The 23,154-nt window shown below is 42.2% G+C and overlaps 1 protein-coding gene and 1 long non-coding RNA gene across 2 annotated transcripts in view; both read left to right on the forward strand.

Annotated features, from left to right (window-relative positions):
• The window catches only part of LOC143032799 (uncharacterized), a 438,832-nt gene that overhangs the window by 80,792 nt on the left and 334,886 nt on the right, over positions 1-23,154 (forward strand). The window lies entirely within an intron of this gene.
• Positions 19,136-22,106, forward strand: LOC143032510 (uncharacterized). Its single transcript, XM_076197372.1, has 3 exons — positions 19,136-19,423; positions 19,679-20,664; positions 20,863-22,106. Exons 1-3 carry the CDS (start codon positions 19,136-19,138, stop codon positions 20,930-20,932), a joined length of 1,344 nt encoding a protein of 447 aa, XP_076053487.1. The 3' UTR covers positions 20,933-22,106.

Here is a 23,154-nt window from a genome sequence, read left to right on the forward strand (position 1 = left end):
CACAAGCGCAGTGTCGTCCGCAAACAACAGCTGGCTCACCTCCCACTTTTCTCCATTTTCTTTAACCATCTCCAATCCCTGACCCACTACCCTAGCATTCACCTCTCGCACCACCCCATCCATGTATAAGTTGAACAGCCAGGGCGACATAACGCATCCTTGACGAAGTCCCACCTTTACTTCAAACCACTCACTCTCTCCATTTCTAATCCTGACACATGCTCTACTACTCACATAAAAACTCTTGACAGCTCCCAAAAGCTTTCCTCCTATCCCATAAATCTGCATAACCTCCCACAGTGCCTTTCTGTCTACCCTATCATAAGCCTTTTCCAGATCCATAAAAGCCCAAAAAACATCCTTCCCCTTTCCTATAGCTTTCTCACATATCTGTCTTACCACAAAGATCTGATCTACACAACCTCTACCTGTCCTAAATCCACACTGTTCCTCACCAATTACTCCTTCTGTTCCTCTCCTAATCCTCTCAAGATCCTCCCATAAGCCTTCCCTACTACACTTAACAGGCTAATCCCTCTGAAACTACTACATTCACACTTGTCCCCTTTTCCCTTGTAAAGAGGAACTATACAGGCACTTCTCCAGTCCTCCGGTACTCTACCCTCTCTCCAGCAAACATTAAATAACCTCACCAACCAGTCCACCATCACTGAACCTCCCTTTTTCAGACATTCTGCATGGCATCCATCCAGACCAGGTGCCTTACCTGCTTTCATCATCTTTACAACTGCCTTCACCTCATCCTTCCCTATTTCTCCTCCATTCTCCTCACTCATCACTCATTTTCTTCGCATTTCCCACTGCAACTATCTTTCCTTCCCTATCCTTCACATTTAGCAACTCCCTAAAATATTCTGCCCATCTTCCCCTTACTGCCATCTCTTCCATTATCATCTCTCCATCTGTACCTTTTACCTTTTCTTCCCTACTTGATTCGCCTCCTCTTCCTCTCTTAATTTCTTTCCAAAACATCTTTTTATTACTTTCAAAATTTTCTGTCATACTCCTACCCCATTTCACATCTGCTCTCCTCTTTGCCTCCTTTACCTTTTGCTTTACTTCTCTTTTCTTTTCTTTGTACGTCTCATACGACTCCCCCGTCCTCTTTTGTAACCAATCTGTGAATGCTCGCTTCTTCTCTTCTACAACCTTCTTTGTTTCCTCATCCCACCATTCACTACCCTTTCTTCTATTTCCCCCTGTCCTTCTTGTTCCACACACCATCCTTGCACACTTTAAGACTCCCTCCTTGAACCATCCCCATTCCTCCTCCACACCCATCTCTGCTCTATCCTTTACTCCCTCCCACTCCTCCTTCAGCTTCTTGTATATATATATATATATATACATATATATATGTGTATATATATATATGTACATATATATATGAATATATATATATATATAGAAAATGGATGGAATAAGGGACCACGTGTCGTTTAAAAATAGAGTGAACATTCGAGAGTAGACTTTCGGCGAAATAGCAGGGAGGAATAAGTGATGTTGTTCCAAAAAAAAATCATCTTCATTTACTGCTTTTCAGAAGCATGAAAACAGGGTAGAATTTATATTTTTAATTATAATATTCATCCATATATAAATGTGACCATATTCCTCTAAGTTATACATTTTTTGTGGATTTGAATTTTATAGTTGACAGTAGTGCGTTTTTATAGAAAGTCGTGTTCGAAAAAAATATGCTGAATTGGTAATTTTCTCAACTTGTTTGCTAATATACATGTCTTTTATGTAGCACTGTTGCAATTGATTATTCTCTTGACTGATTAAGGAAAGGTGATAGAATATAATTAACATATTCTTAACCCTAGATTGGTAACTTCTCTATTTTTCTCAGTTAGGTCTAGTATCTACGAAAGGAGTTACAATGGAAACATCACGAAACTTGTTTTCATCGCAAACTGTAAAACCAAGGGTCTCCAGCAATCCCATGGCTTCTGACAGGCTGTGTGCAGGCAATGGGGAAGGAAGAGATGTCTAGGAAATTCCAAAATTATGAAAATCATGTTTTGCAACGAGACGGAACAGTATTCCAGGGAAATGAATTCGAAGGAAAAGTCGCCATTTGTGAGCTAGACCGAAGAGGACGCATTTGTGATCTGGCAATTAAAGACAATTACAGTGATAATGAGGAAACTTACTTTGACCATGATAATGAATTTGTTGAAGGTATGCCAAACATAAGAGCAGTAAAAACTGAATATACTCAAATTCAAGCATAATTATTTGGTGAATCTCCTAGCACGTAGAATTAGGTGAATAATAATGTTGGTAGTAGCAGGACTAATATCATTACTAAATTATTTATGGCCGCTGTTCCCTCTGGATTACTGACCTCAAACCCCACAACAGCCGTGGCTATAACTAATATTATTACTGAACATGTCTGCAACTAATATGATTGCTGTAGGAAAACAGTTTAGTACTACAGTAGTACATTATATAGTTGCATATTACATTGCACAACTGTATATAGAACTTCGGTTTTTTACCCTTAGGACACTTGTAAGAGTTAAGGTATTAATAATTATTAATGACAGCTTAAAACTTTTGCTCATAATACCTTAGACATGGTACTTCAATGTGAACTATTAACTGCTGAAAAATTGTTAGTAATAGTTATAATTGAAGGAACCTATTTGGGGTGCCGAGCAGAAATTTGATACCATCAATAATAATTTATTACCTCTAGTTTCAATGCCTGAACACTTACAGCTCTACATCAGTGGGTAATATTATTCTGGTCATTCCATGTGTAAGGGGTGGCACTACACATAGATTTCAGAGAAGAAATGTTGGACTGTTGTATATGCTGTAGTCAGTCGGCCTGGCAACTTACAGAAGACCTGCCCTGAGGCAACTAGTAATAGCTTCTAGGCTGATCCACATTTCTCTCAGGGAAGATATATTGTGTTGTTGTCTTGGGACTGTTAGTGTGGGGCATCATAGTATGAGACTGCTTCCTCTTGTAGTAGCAGTATCTGGGGCAGTTTGTGGCCAGGCCTACATCCGTTTGGGACCATTTCCATTTCTTATTCACTTTCAAGTAATAAGAGAAGAGCAGTCACTGGTTGTCAGTTCTCCTTATGTGAAAACGTGGAGGAAATACAAAGTTGATGGAGAGAAACCCTGGGTTAGGCCCCAAGATGGAGTGTCAGGCCTATAAGGCTAACCCTGCAGATGAAAGTGTTTGAAAATGGGTGGAAGGGAGATAGTTCTGTTTTAATGTATATTTTGTAGGACTAACTATTGTAGTTACTTGTTGTCAGTGCCTACTGTGAGCATTATCGAGACTTTTAGGTACACCTAGGTCTCTTAATCCAATGCTCACTAAATGCCACTTGTGCGGACGTTTGGTCCCAGGACATGAACCCGCTATGGGAATTGGAAGACATAGAGCACCACCAATTCTCGAAATGGGTCTATGTCCTGGGCCCAAACGTCCACACAAATGGCAGTTGGCTAGTGTTGTATTGAGAGACTAAGGTGTACATCCCTATAAGTCAGAGCTGTACAACATTCTGTTTATTTAGATTGGAGATGAGTCTTTTCTCTTACAAGAATACTGATCCACTTACACCTTTTCTCTGTCCTTCCACCTAATAATGTACTCCCTTACCTAGTATTGGTTAGTGGAGAAATAAAGATACTCTCTTTTCATTTCCCTCCCTCCCTCTTTTAGTAGTGTGCCATCTATTACTCATAACCCTTTATGTTTGTCAACCTTAGATTTAAATGCATCTATAGATGGTGTAGGTAACATGTCTTCTAGTATGAGATTCCACTCTCATGTGGTACCCTGTACAAGGGGTTGAGTGGGTGTTTGTTGAGGGGGATGAGTCTGTCAAATGAACTAGGGGAGAAAGGAGCGAGTGAGAATAGTGCAGTAGAAGAAATAGAGAGAATAATTAGCTAAAGTAGCATTGTAGGATTAGATTAGCATTATTAACGAGAATGAGAGAATAGCTAGAAGTGACTTTCTTTGGGCCCTGTGGTGATGAAGTGGGAAGAATGAAGAACTGCTAAGGTAGGTGAACTGTGCACATCATTGCACATTGAATACCAAAAGCAACCAAATAATGTTGATATAGAGTGGAACCAAAAAGAATGGCAACTCTAAATAGAAGAATACATCAGAAATGAAGGAGAAACTGTGACCATCCATAGCGGAAATAAAGATTATGTGGACATCAGTATTCCAAGAAACCTAACAGAACATTACAATGCCATAGTGGTCTTGAAGGTTGTATTTTCGGTACCACCTCTTAAGGTTGTTGGTTGATACATGAGCTAATGTTTCCAGACTCTTTGTATTCGTTGAAGATAGGTGATTGAAGGTGGAAGTAGGGAGCTGAGGGAAGGTGAAGAGGAGAGAAGAGAAAGGAAGAGGCCTGCAAATATATATACAGTACTAGCAATGGTACAAGCATACAATTCACTTATGTAATAGCAAGGTACAGGTATATAGTTTACACATCTATATGAATACAAATATTTTACATGTATACAGTATATGTATATATATATATATATATATATATATATATATATATATATATATCATTCACCCAGACTTGGCACCTATTTCAGTGAGGTGTTCTCAGGATCAAGGTCAGCTCAGCACTGGGTGATGCTTTTAAACAGGTAGTGCTACTATGATTGCTAACACTTACATTGAATTGAGGAGTTTCTCACTCATTACATTATTTACACATACATTCTATATTTTAACTACTATTACAAGGACTTCCCCTCCAAGAATGGAGTGTAACAATGTGGGGAGTTTTACATTAAAATGAGGGGCATTCAAAAAGTTTTGGCAACATGGAACAAAAACAAAATTAATAGAGATACACATTTATTGAGCCTCTCACTACCTTCAGTATACTCTCCTCCAACTTTTGTGCACTTCTGGAGCCGTGTCATCCACTTGACAAAGCACTCGGAGTACTCACAACCAGGTATACTTTTCAGTCCTGCATTTATCCTTCTGGCAAGGTCCAGTTCCCTGTGAAAATATAACTTAGCAAGTTTTTCTAACAACTTGAGGAATAACCAAAAGTCACATGGTGCCAGGTCAGGACTGTAAGGTGGATGGTCAGCGAGTTGTAACTTGTTTTCCTCCACAAACTGGTGAGTTTTGACAGCAGTGTGACTGGAGGCACTGTCATGGTAGAGGTGAACCTTTCTTGAAGGAAAGTGTGTGGGCTTTGTTTTTTCTAGATTTTTCACTACAGACTTAAGAGCTGTTTGTGTATATTAGGTTGCATTAACATTCTGACATTTGGGCATGATTCATATGGTTTCTCCGTTGAGATTTTTTTGGATTTTGGGTCATTTTGGTCACCTGCTCCGATTTACCCGCTATATCACCTACAGGTCTAGGGCTACCGTGGAGTCCAATTTGACACCACTGAGGGATACGGTATTGGTGCCACAGGCCCAAAAGCGAATACTGGGTGAAAAGGCCCAAGTTTGGAGGGGTGCCACCGCCACGCCCTTGGGCTAAGGCTGTTCATGTCTACCTTGCTTTGTACTTAGTCCGATTCTCTACCTGTGAGGCAAGTTTGGACCAAATCGGTCACCTTTGGATTTTGGGCAAAATTCATATGGTTTTTCTTTTGAGATTTTTTGGAATTTTGGTCATTTTGGTCACCTGCTCCAATTTACCCGCCATATCACCCACAGGTCTAGGGCTGCCGTGGAGTCCAATTTGACACCACTCGGGGATATGGTATGGGTGCCACAGGACCAAAAGTAAATACTGGGTGAAAAGGCCCAAGTTTGGAGGGGTGCCACCACAACGCCCTTGGGCTAAGGCTGTTCATGTCTACCTTCCTTTGTACTTTGTCCGACTCTAGACCTGAGGCAAAAATGGACCAAATCGGTCACCTTCGGATTTGGGGCAAAATTCCTATGGTTTCTCCTTTGAGATATTTTGGATTTTGAGTCATTATGGTCACCTGCTCCGATTTACCCGCCATATCACCCACAGGTCGAGGGCGTCTACGGCTCCCATGGAGTCCATTTTGACACCACTCAGGGATACGGAATCGGCGCCACAGGCACAAAAGTGAATATTGGGTGAAAAGGCCCAAGTTTTGAGGGGTGCCACCGCCACGCCCTTGGGCTAAGGCTGTTCATATCTAACTTGCTTTGTACTTTGTCTGACTCTCTACCTGTGAGGCAAGTTTCGATCAAACCGGTCACCTTCGGATTTTGGGCCAAATTCATATGGTTTCTCCTTTGAGATTTTATGGATTTTGGGTCATTTTGGTCACCTACTCCGATTTACCCTCCATATCACCCACAGATCGAGGACGTCCAGGGCTGCCGTGGAGTCCAATTTGACACCACTCAGGGATACGGTATGGGCGCCACAGGACCAAAAGTGAATACTGGGTGAAAAGGCTCAAGTTTGGAGGGGTGCCACCGCCACGCCCTTTGGCTAAGGCAGTTCATATCTACCTTGCTTTGTACTTTGTCTGACTCTCTACCTGAGAAGCAAGTTTGGACCAAATCTGTCACCTTCGGATTTTGGGCAAAATTCCTATGGTTTCTCCTTTGAGATTTTTTGGATTTTGTGTCATATTGGTAACCTGCTCCGATTTACCCTCCATATCACCCACAGGTAGAGAGTCGGACAAAGTACAAACCAAGTTAGACATGAACAGCCTTAGCCCAAGGGCATGGCGGTGGCACCCCTCCAAACTTGGGCCTTTTCACCCAGTATTCACTTTTGGGCCTGTGGCACCTATACCGTATCCCTAACTGGTGTCAAATTCGACTCCACGGCAGCCCTGGACGCCCTCGATATGTGGGTGATATGGCGGGTAAATCGGAGCAGGTGACCATAATGACCTAAAATTTAAAAAATCTCAAAGGAAAAACCATATGAATTATGCCCAAAATCCCAAGGTGACCAATTTGGTCCAAACTTGCCTCTCAGGTAGAGAGTCGGACAAAGTACAAAGGAAGGTAGACATGAACAGCCTTAGCCAAAGGGCGTGGCGGTGGCACCCCTCCAAACTTGGGCCTTTTCACCCAATATTCACTTTTGTGCCTGTGGCGCTCATTCCGTATCCCTGAGTGCTGTCAAATTGGACTCCAAGGCAGCCCTGGACGCCCTCGACCTGTGGGTGATATGGCGGGTAAATCAGAGCAGGTGACTGAAATGACCCAAAATCCAAAAATCTCAAAGGAGAAAACATAGGGATTTTGCCCAAAATCCGAAGGTGATCGATTTGGTCCAAACTTGCCTCACAGGTAGAGAGTCGGACAAAGAACAAATCAAGGTAGACATGAACAGCCTTAGCCCAAAAGCGTGGCGGTGGCTCCCCTCCAAACTTTGGCCTTTTCACCCAGTAATCACTTTTGGGCCTGTGGCACCCATACCGTATCCCTGAGTGCTGTCAAATTGGACTCCACGGCAGCCCTGGACGCCCTCGACCTGTGGGAGATATGTCGGGTAAATCGAAGAGGATGACCAGTATGACACAAAATCCAAAAAATTGCCGCGAAACCAAAACACTGATAAAACGTAGTAAGAAAGATCTTGAAGAGTATATTGCTGAGGCAAGCAAGTCCAACCCTAAAGAATTCTATAGTTATGCGAATAAGAAGAAAACGCTTACATGCGGCATTGGACCATTAAATGACGACGAAGGAAAACATACGGATGATGAAAATGAGATGGCCTCAATCCTTAATAATTTTTTGCATCCGTTTTCACAGACAAAGATTGCTCAGTGTATCAGCCACCAGAACATAAAATGTCCCAAAATGTTTTAAGTCAACTCATAATTACCGAAAGGGATCTCGTACAAGTGATTGATAAGCTCAAAATAAATAAAGCCTCGGGACCTGACAAAATTTCACCTAGAATTCTGCAAGAAGTCAAAAATCAAATCAGTAAACCCTTGTGCATCCTCTTCAACAAATCATTAGCACTCGGTAAAGTCCCATCAGATTGGAAATGTGCCAATGTAACACCAATATTCAAGAAAGGGGACAAATCACAACCAATCAACTACAGACCGATTAGCCTGACTTCGATTGTGTGCAAACTGCTAGAGACAATTATCTGTGACAGTGTAGTAAAATTTTTAGAAGAAAATAAGATTATGAAAGATTCGCAACATGGCTTCTGTAGCAAACGCTCATGTCTAACTAATCTCCTTGACTTCTTTCATGACGTCTTTAACAAATATGAAGAATATAGATCTCTTGATGTAATCTATCTAGATTTTCAGAAGGCATTTGATAAAGTCCCCCACAAACGATTGCTCGACAAATTAAAAATGCACAGTATTTCTGGCAATATCCACAACTGGATTAAAGACTGGCTCTCAGAGCGAAAACAGAGGGTCATAATTAATGGGGCATCATCTAGCTGGCTCGATGTTAAAAGTGCGTACCGCAAGGATCAGTTTTGGGACCCGTCTTGTTCTTAATATAGATAAATGATCTAGATAACGGCCTCCTCTGCAAAGTATAAAAATTTGCTGATGACACAAAAATTGCCGGTAAAGTAACAACCACCAAAGAGAAAGAAAGTCTACAATCCGATCTAGAAAAATTATCAAGATGGGCTAGCAAGTGGCAAATGAAATTTAATATTAACAAATGTAAAGTCATGCACATTGGAGGTAACAATGATCACATCCAATACCAAATGAATGGCGATATACTGGATTCAGTAACTAAAGAAAAAGATCTAGGAGTTTTAATATCAAATGACTTGAAGCCAAGTCAACATTGCTCAGAAGTTGTTAAAACAGCAAACAAATTAGTTGGCTTCATCGGAAGAGTCTTCGAAAATAAATCAGAAAAAATATTGCTAAACCTCTATAATTCCTTGGTCCGTCCCCATCTCGAATACTGTGTACAATTTTGGTCCCCATACTACCAGAAAGATATTAACAAACTAGAAAGAGTACAACGGAGAGTGACCAAAATGATACCAAGGCTGAGAAATCTGCCGTATGAAGAAAGACTCAAAAATCTAAACTTATTCTCCCTCTCAAAAAGAAGAATGCGAGGAGATTTGATTGAGGTTTTTAAAATGTTCAAAGGCTTTGACAACATTAATGTCAAAGATTACTTCTTATTAGACCAATCAAATACAAGAAGACGCCACGATTTCAAAGTAATTGGCAAAAGATTCTCTACGAACGAAAGTAAGCACTTCTTCTTTAACCAGGCTGTTAACATGTGGAATTCGCTACCTTCCACTGTCGTTGAAAGTAACACGATAACAACATTTAAAAATCGCTTAGATAAATACTTGGAATCTAATCCGCAAATAAAATATTATCCTTTGCAATAAAATATTTAACAACCAGACATTTAATCGCAATTGGATTAATTGGATAGGATAGTGATAGCAGTAGTGTTAGTTCATCTTCTATCGCCTAGTTGCCCTGTTTCCTTAACAGTAGGCCTGCTGTTGTTTGTTCTTCCTTTGTGTTCCTTTGTGTTCCTTTATATCACCCACAGGTCGAGGGCATCCAGGGCTGCCGTGGAGCCCAATTTGACACCACTCTGGGATACGGTATGGGTGCCACAGACCGAAAAGTGAATACTGGGTGAACCTTGCTTTGTACTTTGTCCAACTCTCTACCTGTGAGGCAAGTTTGGACCAAATCGGTCACCTTCGGATTTTGGGCAAAATTCATATGGTTTCTCCTTTGAGTTTTTTTTTATTTTGGGTCATTATGGTCACCTGCTCCGATTTACCCGCCATATCACCCACAGGTCGAGGGCGTCCAGGGCTGCCGTGGAGTCCAATTTGACACCATTCAGGAATATGATATGGGTGCCACAAGACCAAAAGTGAATATTGGGTGAAAAGGCCCAAGTTTGGAGGGGTGCCACCGCCACGCCCTTTGGCTAAGGCTGTTCATGTCTACGTTGCTTTGTACTTTGTCCGACTCTACCTGTGAGGCAAGTTTGGACCAAATCGTTCACCTTTGGATTTTGGGCATAATTCATATGGTTCTCCTTTGAGATTTTTTGGATTTTGTGTCATATTGGTCACCTGCTCCGATTTACCCACCATATCTCCCACAGGTCGAGGGCTTTCAGGGTAGCCGTGGAGTCCAATTTGACACCACTCTGGGTTACAGTATGGGTGCCACAGGCCCAAAAGTGAATACTGGGTGAAAAGGCCCAAGTTTGGAGGGGTGCCACCGCCACGCCCTTTGGCTAAGGCTGTTCATGTCTACCTTCCTTTGTACTTTGTCCGACTCTCTACCTGTGAGGCAAGTTTGGACCAAATCGGTCACCTTCGGATTTTGGGCAAAATTCCTATGCTTTTCTCCTTTGAGATTTTTTGGATTTTGGGTCATTTTGGTCACGTGCTCTGATTTACCCGCCATATCGCCCACAGATCGAGGGCGCCCAGGGCTACCGTGGAGTCCAATATGACACCAGTTAGGGATACGGTATAGGTGCCACAGGCCCAAAAGTGAATACTGGGTGAAAAGGCCCAAGTTTGGAGGGGTGCCACCGCCATGCCCTTGGGCTAAGGCTGTTCATGTCTAACTTGGTTTGTACTTTGTCCGACTCTCTACCTGTGAGGCAAGTTTGGAGCAAAATCGGTCACCTTCGGATTTTGGGCAAAATTCATATGGTTTCTCCTTTGAGATTTTTTGGATTTTGGGTCATTTTTGTCACCTGCTCCGATTTACCCGCTACATCACCCACCGGTCAAGGGCATCCAGGGCTGCCGTGGAGTTCAATTTGACACCACTCAGGTATACGGTATGGGCGCCACAGGCACAAAAGTGAATATTGGGTGAAAAGGCCCAAGTTTGGAGAGTGCCACCGCAATGCCCTTGGGCCAAGGCTGTTCATGTCTACCTTGCTTTGTACTTTGTCCGACTCTCTACCTGAGAGGCAAGTTTGGACCAAATTGGTGACCTTCGGATTTTGGGCAAAATTCCTATGGTTTCTCCTTTGAGATTTTTTGGATTTTGGGTCATTATGGTCACCTGCTCCGATTTACACGCCATATCACCCACAGGTCGAGTGCGTCCAGGGCTGCCGTGGAGTCCAATTTGACACCACTCATGGATACGGTATGGGTGCCACAGGCCAAAAAGTGAATACTGGGTGAAAAGGCCCAAGTTTGGAGAGGTGCCACCGCCACGCCCTTTGGCTAAGGCTGTTCATGTCTAACTTGGTTTGTACTTTGTCCAACTCTCTAGCTGTGAGGCAAGTTTGGACCAAATCGGTCACTTTCAGATTTTGGGCAAAATTGATATGGTTTTTCTCATTTGAGATTTTTTGGATTTGGGTCATTATGGTCACCTGCTCCGATTTACCCGCTATATCACCCACAGGTCGAAGGCGTCCAGGGCTGCCGTGGAGTCCAATTTGACACCACTCATGGATACGGTATGGGCGCCACAGGCCCAAAAGTGAATACTGGGTGAAAAGGCCCAAGTTTGGAGGGGTGCCACTGCCACGCCCTTGGGCTGAGGCTGTTCATGTCTACCTTGGTTTGTACTTTGTCCGACTCTCTAGCTGTGAGGCAAGTTTCGACCAAATCAGTCACCTTCGGATTGTGGGCAAAATTCATATGGTTTCTCCTGTGAGATTTTAAGGATTTTGGGTGTTTTTTTGTCACCTGCTCCGATTTACCCTCCATATCACCCACAGGTCGAGGGCATCCAGGGCTGCCGTGGAGTCCAATTTGACACCACTCGGGGATACGGTATGGGTGCCACAGGACCAAAAGTGAATACTGTGTGAAAAGGCCCAAATTTGGAGGGGTGCCACTGCCACGCCCTTAGGCTAAGGCTGTTCGTGTCTACCTTGCTTTGTACTTTGTCCGACTCTCTACCTGTGAGGCAAGTTTGGACCAAATCGGTCACCTTTGGATTTTGGGCAAAATTCCTATGGTTTCTCCTTTGAGATTTTTTGGATTTTGGTTGAGGGCATCCAGGGCTGCCATGGAGTCCAATTTGACACCACTCAGAGATACGGTACGGGTGCCACAGGACCAAAAGTGAATACTGGGTGAAAAGGCCCAAGTTTGGAGGGTTGCCACTGCCACGCCCTTTGGCTAAGGCTGTTAATGTCTACCTTGCTTTGTACTTTGTCCGACTCTCTACCTGTGAGGCAAGTTTGGACCAAATCGGTCACCTTCAGATTTTGGGCTTAATTCATATGGTTTCTCCTTTGATGGTATGGTATGGTATGGTATTTAGGCCAGAGGCCAGGCACTGGGACCGAGGAGGTCATTCAGCGCCGTCATGACTGATTGGTGAAAGGGTAAAAGATTAAAAATTGATAAAATATAAAATCATTAAATTTGGTTAAAAAAATAAATAAATAAAAGTAGAAGTGAATAAAAATGTTTTCATAGAGATCTAAATTTCATTGAAAAGGTTTGTTTCTTTTAAGAATCCAAAAAGTTGATCAATATCAGCTTCTTCACCCAAAATCTCTTTGAGAGATTTTGAGTGAAGATTGTACTTCATCTTTATATTTAAAAACTTTGGGCAGTGCACCAGAATGTGCTCAACTGACATCAAAGTGCCACAATGAGCACACTCAGGTGCACCGCCGCTATCCAGGATGAATTTATGGGTTAGGCGGGTGTGTCCAATCCTTAATCTTGTTCAAATAACCTGCTCTTTGCGGTTCAAGTTAAAATGAGAGACCCATGGATTTATGGAGTTTCTAATGTTTTTATACTTCTTATTATTAGCTAAAACTGGGGAAGACCATTGCTCTTGCCACTTGTTTAAAATATGGGATTTTATTATTCTTTTCATGTCAGAATGTGGTATCTTGGTATTTGGCATGTTGTTACATTGTGCAGCTTCCTTTGCTTCCTTGTCAGCTAGTTCATTACCATGGATTCCCATGTGTGATGGAACCCAGCAGAAATGAACCTTTTTGTGTCGGCAAGAAATATGAAAAAGCCACTCCTGAGCCTTTTGAATTAAAGGGTGAGAGCTATTAAAACAGCTAATACTGTCCAAGACACTCTTTGAGTCACAATAAATTACAAATGCATCTCCTTTGGTTTCATGTATTAATTTTAAAGCATGATTAATTGCTGTTATTTCTGCAGTAAATATGGAGGCTGAATCAGGAAGTTTAGATATGTATGATGTGTTATCATAAATGACAGCATATCCAACTCCATTATTCGATTTGGATCCATCAGTATAAATCTTTATGTGTTCTTCATGTATTTTATCGTGTTCTAAAAATATGGACTTCACCTGCTCAATGGGAGTGTTCCTTTTGGTTACCTCTATAGAGCATTTTGATATTTCAGGGGTGATCCAAGGGGGAATATGTGGATGGCCCACTTGAAAAACATTCTGGGTCTTGATAGATATATCCTCTACTTGTTCATTCATTCTGACTTGAAGGGGTTTTGAAGATCTAGAACCTTTAAGATTATCACCATTTACATTTTTGATAATATCAAAGGCAGGGTTTTTGTGGTCTGTCTTGATCTTAGATAAGAGTCTAAGTCCTAGTTCCTCTCTACGAAGGTCAAGTGGCAGTTCACCAGAATCTACATAAATGCTTTCTACTGGTGATGTTCTAAATGCCCCTGAGCATATTCTAAGGCCCATATTATGAACTGTGTCAAGTTCCTTCAGTCTAGTTTTGCAAGCGGAGGAGTAAATTTGACAACCATAATCAATTTTGGATCAGCAAAGAGTATTGTATAACATTAGCAGTGATCTTTTATCTGCTCCCCAACTAAAGCTAGATATAACTTTCAAGATGTTCAATGATTTCCTGGCTTTTGTCTTCAGGGTATCAATATGGCTGGTCCAAGTCAATTTAGAGTCAAAAATCATACCAAGAAATTTTACCTCTTCATATGGTAAAATGGTTCCATTTAGATTTAAGGTTGGAATTACTTCTCTTCGTCTACGTCGAGTATAACGTATAGCAGTGGTTTTTATGGTTGAGATTTTAAAGCCCCATGAGTCAGCCCATCTACTAACAGCATTAATTGAATTTTGTAGATGCTTGCAGGCTGAAATAGCATCATAGCTTGTACAATAAATTGCCAAGTCATCCACAAAAAGGGAGCTCTTTACAGGTGGTGTCATTTCTTCCAAGATATTATTTATTGCCACAGCAAAACAGGTGACACTCAAGACACTTCCTTGGGGGACACCCTCCTTCTGAATAAATGGATTCGAGAGACTATTGCCAACTCTAACCTTTAATAATCTATCAGATAAAAATGAGTTAATGAATCTCAGCATATTACCTCGGATGCCTATTTTATTTAGTTGTTGGATAATTCCTAATCTCCAAGTTGTGTCATAGGCTTTCTCGAGATCAAAGAAAACACCTATCGTTTGACACTGTTTTGAGAATCCTTGTTGGATTTGGTTGGATAGTCTCAGCAGTGGGTCCAGCGTGGATCTGTTCTTACGGAAACCAAATTGGTAGGGTGAAAGTTTGTTTTCAGATTCTAAGTACCAAACAAGTCTGGTATTTATCATCTTTTCCATTAACTTGCAGACACAACTGGTTAGGGCTATGGGCCTGTAGCTAGATGGATCAAAAGGATTCTTATTGGGCTTTTTGATAGGTATTATAATGGCAGTTTTCCAGCTTTTAGGTAATATACCTGTCTCCCAGGTTCTGTTGATGATTTTTAAAAGAAAGGTCTTAGCATCTTCTGGGAGATTCTTGATCATTTTGTATAATATTGTGTCTTCACCAGGGGTTGTAGTTTTTGTGCAGGAAAGAGCTTCTTTAAATTCTTGTGGGGAGAATTTTACGTTATAAATTTCTCTGCTATTTGAGTTGAGATCCAGAGAAATCTGAGCATTTTGAGTTTTCTGAGATTTGGGGGAGTGATTTTCTGGACTAGAAATTTTGGAGAAGTATTCACCTAAATTTTCTGCAACATCATATGGGTCTGTAATGAGTGTGTTATTTATTCTAAGCGTAGTTAGAGGTGAGGGAATGAACTTGCTACTAAGTTTTGGCACTTTTCTCCACACTACGCTCAAAGGGGTTTTAGAGAACCACTTCAGTACGGGACTTAAATCTCGCGGGCAGCAGCCAATGCCAGCCGTATGACGTGTCGTAATAATAATCGCATCATAAAATATAGTCACCGCTTATATCGATCGTTCTCTCTTTCACACGCGAATTTTGAAAACCACAGAATGGGATTCAGGGCGCATTTGGGAGAATGTAAAAACACAGGGGCGACTACAATAAATATAATCAAGACGCCGATATGGCAGCGTCGCGAATCCACTAGCTCCTCATGATGCTTACGTGTGCGGCACCGTATGGAAGGGGATTCCATTTATGTACTGAAGCCATGATTCTCGCTTTGATTTCTTGACGTGTTTGCGCTGCTTAGCAAGAGCACGTTTATATATAATCTTGCTCAGTGTTGAACCGTTATTTTTGTATTGTCGGTAACATTTTCGGGTTATCTTTCTCAGTACTCCACAGGTTTTGTTCACCATGAAACTGTAGGTCTACTGGGTTTCCCTTTAGTTTTTGGAATAGCAATCTCAGCACTTTTTAATATTGCTTCAGTAAGAAATTCATATGCTTCTATATGACTGTCAAAAGTTTCAAAATCTTGATCTAAAATTATATTATTTTTATATATATTCCAGTCAGCTTCCTGAACCTTCCATTTGGGGGGAGATGCTGTTGGGGTATTTTTGACATACTTGAGATGGATGGGGAAGTGGTCACTTCCATTAAGATGCTCATTGATAGACCATATAAAATCGAGATGGATGGAGGATGAACATATACTTAGATCAATGGCACTGGTTGTATTATTGTGAATATTATGGTAAGTCATGGATCCATCATTATACAAGGTGATAGGATTATTGTCAATAAACTTCTCAATTAGTTTCCCCTCAGCATTTAATATGCTACCTCCCCAGAGAGGATTATGAGAATTGAAGTCACCAAGCAATAAAAAAGGGCTTGGGAGCTGGTTAGTTAGGTCTTGTATGTCATGTTCTGTGAAGCCACATTTAGGTGGAAGATAAAGAGAGCATATAGTAATCTTTTTATCTAGTATAGTTTCAACAGCCACAGCATGCAGAGATGTCACAAGATTTAAGACTGTGTGTTGTATTGATTTATGGATTATTATTGTTTCTCCACCGTGGGCAATATCTCCTGGAGGAGGAGGTGAATGGTATATAGAGTAGTTTAATCCAGGATTATACGGGTTATTGCCTATCTTTGTCTCCTGTAAACAAATTATTCCTGGATTAAAATCATGTAGTATGATCTTTAGCTGTTCAGATATGGCTCTTATTCCTTTGCAGTTCCACTGTATGATATCTTTGAATTTGGAATAGGTTATTTTTTCCCTCTGACAGACATACTTCCCTTAAAGGGAGTAGTTTGTTGGGGATTGAAGTTTTTCTGTAGTCTTTTTACCTTGGAAGGTTGAGATTCTTTCAGCCTTTCATGAGTTCTTGATAGGGGAAGGTTCTCATGAAGATTTTTCGGGGAAGCACGGGAGTTGGTAGACTTCCCTTGGCAGTCTGGAGAGACATTCTCCGCATTTTCCATCTTGCCAGTAGTTTGGGGAAGCGGTATGGAAGTAGTATCTTCAGGTGTAGTATTGTCTGTTTCCATGAGTGAGTCAAATGTATTGGAGGTATCACAATCAGAGTTTGTTGGGTTCTCTTTGTTTTTTGCTCTCTTTTTGACAGGTGGTTCTAGGAATCCATCAGAGTCTTCAGGCCTGTCGGTTTGTTTATTTTCTATTGTTATTATTTTAGATTTTGTTTCTAGTTTCAGGTCCTTTTCTTTTTCATCAACTGATCTACTATTAGGTGGTATATTCTGAGTTTTTGGTTTAGCAGATGGGTTGCTGGTGGTTCGAGGGTTGTTTTGTGAGGTAGCCTTTTTAATTTTTGAATGGTTGTTAGGATCAGGTAGAATATCATCATGTTCCACACTATTAATAGGGTTTGCTGTAGTACTAGTGTTAGGTATTGGAGTTTGGGTTTTGGGAGTTCCAGTTAAAACGTCCTTGTGTGCGATGGTGTTACGATTTGACAAGTTATTATCTAATTTTATTATAATTTTCTTTACTATGTCTGGATAGGATGAGTTAGGGTTTCTATTGGCTCCCATTAGTTTCCGCTTTGCATTGCCAATACTGATATGTTCAGAGTTGGCTATTTCAAGGATGTTTTGTTCAAATTTGAAACGTGGGCATTCCCTAGATATAGGGGAGTGATTACCAGAGCAATGGAGGCAGTATGGAACGTTTGTACAGGTGCTGTCTTCTCTATGCTCTTCAGAACATTTGTCACATTTTTTGTTATTGTTACATTGTGAGATAATATGGCCATATTCTAAGCAGTTGTAACATTGAGTTGGGCGTTGCTTATATTTCTTGACTCTGAATCTTGAGTGTTTGATAACTATTACATCAGGGAGGACTGTGGTAGAGAAGGATAAGAGGATGGAGTTGTTATTTGAAATACATTCTCAGGGCACATTTTCAAAATTTCTTCTTTGGAGAAGTCGTATAGATCTTCAGAGAAAATAATGCCCTTGCAAGTATTGAAGCTCTTATGGGGTGTTATTTGCTTTATGTTGCCATCAGAGCTGGGACTACCGATTGCCATTCGGTAGTCGGTAGATCGGTACTACCGGCGGTAGATTTCTGCTACCGATACCGATCATTCGGTATTTTGAAGAAACTACCGAATACTGCTACCGATATCATGATTGGCAGTCAATCGGTACCGGTAGATTGAAAAAGCGAGCGCGGGACTTTTTTGTTAAGACTTAAGAGAAGACGACCCCGGCAAAATGAAATGGACAAGTTTGAGCACGTTCTTAGCCAATCACCGGCCGTTCTCAGCCAATCAGAGGCCGCCACGACCTAGCAGATTCTTGCTCCTGCCAAAAGTTTTGGCGGGAGCCCCACTCTTGTTTGGCCTGCCGACACGAGTACACCTACGCTCTAGCTCCTACGCTCTCGACCACGTGCTCAGCCTCATCTCCTAGTGTTTTAAGTGGCAGTGTTTGTAAGTCCGCCCGCTGCGGCAGCAACACTTAATCGTTTTGTGCTTTTAACTTCAAGTGATTTTCCTTTTTCAAACTTTATTTTATATTAAAAAAAGTTTTCAAAAAGTTTTGATCAAGTCAGTGAATTAAGTATTTAATCATATAAACTTGTTTCTCTCACTTTAATCGTTTCTGTGTAGCTCGTTAGGTTAGGTTCTAGTCGCCATCAATATGAGGAGGTTCCTGACCAGTAGCCCGGTCCCCGGCCCCAGCAGGCAGTCCCAGGCCCAGGAAGAGAGGACCAGCAGCCGCAGCAGCCTCTCGGATGCCTCAATCATCAGGTAGTTAAAACTTAAATGATTTTTTTTTTTTTAAATCTAAAATCTTTTATCTGTTAAAAAAGGCCTTTTTTCAAAAGACGTTTTGTTGAAACTTTTAAATAGTTTTGTCTCTTGCTTTTCATAAGGCACTTTGTTAAATAAAAAAAATAAAAAAAGGCATTTTCCTTTTTATCTGAAAATTTCTGATTGACAGTTTTTACTTTGTAAAAAAAATTGAAATTTAAATAAAAAAATTAATTTGGTTTTAGTGACCCAGTTGACCCCCTGGAGGACACCAGGAGCCTCTCCAGGGCATCTTCCATGTCCACCAGCAGGCTGGACACCTTGGCCAGCAGCAGTGTGGACATGCTGAGCGCCAGCGGCGAGGAGACCTCCGACCACGAGGAGACCCAGGGAGGGGGACAGGCCTTGAACGCCGAGGAGGAGCTAAAGGGCTCTCTTCATGGCCTTAACGAGTAAGTTGAAATTTTTTTATTTAGGTTTTATCACTTTTATAAGTTTTATCTTTATACCACTGCTTTTAAGAAGTGTAAGTCTTTAACTTCTTTAATCTTTATCTTTTCTTTTTAAGGTTCTTCAAGTTTTACAAGCTGGAGAGCTCCCAGAAGAGCAGCAAGTTCAAGGACAAGATACTGCACAAGGGGATGGCCAGCTGCTGCAAGTGCCCCCAGAAGATAAAGTTCGACAGCGAGTAGAGGGGGAACCTCAAGAAGCACTACAAGACCAAGCACCCCTCCATGCTGTCGTCTCTGGAGGCAGCCCTGTCCCTCAACAGGTTCAAGCCGACGACCAAGATAGAGAAGACCAGCCGCCAGATCACCCTGAAGGAGGCAACGAAGAGGCCCAAGGCTTGGTCGCAGGAGCTGGCCCAGCAGGCGTATGTGGTCTGGTTGGCGGAGAGCCTCAAGCCCCTCTGCGACACCGAGGACGAGGCCATGAGGACCTTCATGAACTTCCTCAAGCCAGAGTTCAAGATGCCCTGCAGGAAGACCCTCACCAAGCGGCTCAACAAGTACGCTGTACAGGTAAAGTTTTTATTTAAGAATTAAAATTTAAACTAGCTAGTTGAAAGTAAAGTTAACTTTAAAAATGATTAAAAAAAAAAAAATTAAAACAACTATTAACATGTTATTTATTAACTTATAACTTTTAAAAGTTACATTTAAGGTATTCCTTTTTTGTTTTAACTTAAGTTTTAATTTAATAATTTATAACTAAAAGCAAAATTTTTTATTTTTTAAAGAGTATTCTATCAAGCCTAATTTCCTTGGCATGTCAAGGATGAGGTCAAGGCCACCCTGCAGGACGTCAACCTTGTGGTCACCACCGCCAACTCCTGGACGTCCCACAGGAGGGCCTTCCTCGGCTGCACGGTGCACTGGATCGACCCCATCACTTTGGAGAGGAAGGCAGCAACTCTTGCGTGCAGGGAGCTGATGGAGAAGCAGACAGGACGAGTTCTGGCAAGGAACCTGTCTGACATCTTCGTGGAGTTCGACATCAGCAAAAAGATCACCCACTGCACCACCGACAACGGGCGCAACTACGTGGCAGCCTTCGAGCACTTTGCCGCTGACACCACCACCAGGCCAGGGTTGACAGAGGAGGAGCTCCAGGAGCAGACCGACGAGGTGATTGTCAACAGCGAGGTCGTCGACGTCTCGGACATGCTGCGCAACAGGGGGGATGATGAGTCACAGCTTCCGCCACATTTCAGATGCAGTGCTCACACCCTCAACCTGCTGGCCACGACGGATGTAGCAGAGGTGCCTGAGTGGAACAAGGGGCCCAGGACTGTCTTCAGGAGGCCTGGGGCCAAGGCCCAGTCCCTGTGGAACCTGCAGAATAGGTCCTCTGTCTACGCCAACAAGATCAAGGAGGCTCTGGGTGGCAGAAGGCTCGTCACACCTGTAGCTACAAGGTGGAACAGCTACTTCAACTCCATGAAGGCCCTCATGGAGCTTGTGCTGGAGAAGCAGGACGCCAAGGTTGCCATCAACCGCATCCTCGCCGACCAGGGCTCTGCCGGCTTCGACATGAAGGATGCCGAGATCATCAAGAAGTACCTGGACGTGATGGAGCCTGTCGCCACCTGCCTGGACAGGATGCAGTCAGACAAGTGGGACTACATGGGCAACCTCCTGCCCGACCTGATGCTCCTCAAGAAGAAGCTCCAGCAGCAGCAGAGCCGCAACCTCAAGCACGCCAAGAAGCTTGTGGATTACCTCCTCGACCAGGACAACCTCACTAATGGCTTTGCCAACAGGTAAGATAAAACCCCTCGTAAAAACTTTTAAAAACTTGTAAAAAAAATTCTTAGCATTTTTCATTTTATCTTTTATTCAAAACTAAAATTTAAATTAAAAAAAAATTATAATTAAGTCGCTTAGATAAAACTTGAAAGAAATGATTGATTTTAAAGAACTTTTATAAATAAAAACTTATATGTGCTTTTTTTCATTAGATTTGGTCACCTGTTCGCGGAGGAGCACCTGCTGATGGCCACCGCCACCCACCCAGCTCACACTCTCTAGGCCATCTACCGCCTTGCGGAGCAGGACTACACCACCATCAAGGAGAGGTTTGTCGGAGTTGGTCGACAGCTGCTGATCAGGGTGGCGATCAGTACTTCTGCTATGATGACCTCTATGGGCCTTCTACTTCCACCACCCCAGCCAACAACAATACGCTGGAGGTCATCAACTGGGCCAGGGCCAGGGACCACGTCGTCAGGAAGGAGCAGTTTCCTGCTGGCCACCACGACGCCTGGGTGAAGTTGTTTGTCAAATACAACACCTCCCTGCCCAGTTCCGCTGCCGCTTAGAGGTTGTTCAGCACCGCCGGCAACATCCTCCGCCCCAAGAGGTCCTCCCTGACTGCCAACAACTTTGAGCAGTTGGTGATGTTGAAGGGCAACAGCGAGAAGTTCAAGACCTTCCTCAAGGAGGACCTCAAGAAGGGCGCCGACACCGACCTGGAGTAGGAGGCTCAAGACTGCTTCAGTTGTAATTTTTTTTGTGTTGGGAAGAAATTTATTTTGCGATTCATTATGTATAGTTTAATAAAATAATGCTGTATTGTCTAGTTTGTTTAAATTTAACTTTTTTTCAGTTTGATGTTTATTTTTTGAGGGAGAAATTCATTTATTAAACAAGTTATATATTTTTGAACTTAAATAAGGTATTAAAAGACTCTAATTTACTTCTATTCTTAAGTTAACCTAAATAAGAGAGAAATAACTTAAAAAGTGTGTTATGGGCCTTTAAAACCATTTTTTATTATATATAGAGCTTTTTTAATCTACTGAATACCGCCTTCAATCGGTAGATTTCTGAAAATCTACCGATACCGATTGGACGCGGCTCGCTACCGACTACCAATACCGGTGGTAGATTTTTTTCTACAGAATCCCAGCTCTGGTTGCCATGATTGGTGGGTCTGTAGTTTGATAGAAGCTTGGCTTGGGTATCATTACCTGCTTTTATCAGGATACTCTTGCCATATTTCTTTAGGTTTCATAAGGGACAGTGCCTATTTTATTTTCAATACATTCTGAGGCTCTCAAGAAGTTCTCCCTGTCCTCTTTGTATGTTGCAACATACCAGAGTATGGCAGACTTTCTAGGGGGCATGCTTTGAACTGTTTCTTTTTCTTTTGGAATAAAGTCATATTTCTCATTTTTCAAGTTGTCTATATTAAATAGGCGAGCTTTGATCGTGGAATCATTCACACGGTGGTTATTTAATCCATTCAATGCTTCAAGTGGATTTATTTTCATTAAATACTATGTAGCAGTCATATGAATTACTGTCATTTGAAAGTTTCAGTCTGATTCGTTCCACTCTTCCATAATTCTTGCTTAATAGATAAACCTCTTCATAATCAAGAGTCAAGTCAATATTTGAGCAGAAAAGTACTCTGCTCTTTGGATTACAACCAGTAATTTTATCACCCTGGTGTCCTGGTGATTTCTGTTGAGAGTGTTCATAAGAATGGTCCTTGGGTGAGCTGGAGTCGTTATCAGAAGCAGCTGGGGTTGCAGGGAGTTGGTCCGATTCAGAGTTCGAGCCAGGGTCGTTATTATTTGTGGGTTTGTCTTGACCGCAATGAGGGTGACCTTACTGGGGGCGGTTCCCCAGTCAGGTAGAAACGAGGTAAGCTATTTTTAGGGCACCTTTTCTAGCCCCCTCCCCATGTGGGGTGAGCAGAGTGGATCCTGAAGAGGGCTGTTCAGTCATGTGGGTAGCTACCGAACTGTGTTGTTGCCTCAGTCCCAACACAAGAGCAACTTTTCTTGCCCACATCGCCTATGTGTGGTTCGTGACTAGAGGCTCCCAGAGATCACCTTCTCCTGCCCCCGTCGTCACTAGCCATCGCCACAGGGCTTTATTTAAAGTGAATATGAATGAGGGGTTGATGTGGTGAATGTCTGTGAAGCCACTACTGGGAGGGGCGGCTGAAAATTAGGTCGGAGGGAGGGGACAGCAAGCGGGAGAGAAGAAAGGAGTGGAAAAGTAAGTTTAAGAGGAAGCCCTGTGCGGGGAAACAAGAGCTCCGCCCGGGGGTCGGCATTAGTCGCCTCTTACGACACGCAGCAGACTTGGCGGGGGCTATATTCTATACTACACCCCTAGCCCCAGGGGGTCTTTTTTGGACTTGAATCGTTACCAACACCTATTTTCCATCAGACCACCTCCTCTCTAGGATTACATTTTGATCTGTTCTGTGGTGGCTCTCAGGGGCTTCTGTAGATAAA

Source organism: Oratosquilla oratoria, chromosome 14 (genome assembly GCF_046742065.1).
Source record: "Oratosquilla oratoria isolate Oo_2021 chromosome 14, ASM4674206v1, whole genome shotgun sequence".
Lineage (NCBI taxonomy): Eukaryota > Metazoa > Arthropoda > Malacostraca > Stomatopoda > Squillidae > Oratosquilla > Oratosquilla oratoria.

Bases quoted from the DNA above. Each gene is read 5' to 3' on its own strand.
- LOC143032510 (XM_076197372.1), top strand. From the start codon at position 19,136: ATGCTGTCGTCTCTGGAGGCAGCCCTGTCCCTCAACAGGTTCAAGCCG. The intron at 19,424-19,678 runs GTAAAGTTTTTA...TGGCATGTCAAG, and splicing joins TCAACAAGTACGCTGTACAG to GATGAGGTCAAGGCCACCCT. The intron at 20,665-20,862 runs GTAAGATAAAAC...TTTTTTCATTAG, and splicing joins ACTAATGGCTTTGCCAACAG to ATTTGGTCACCTGTTCGCGG.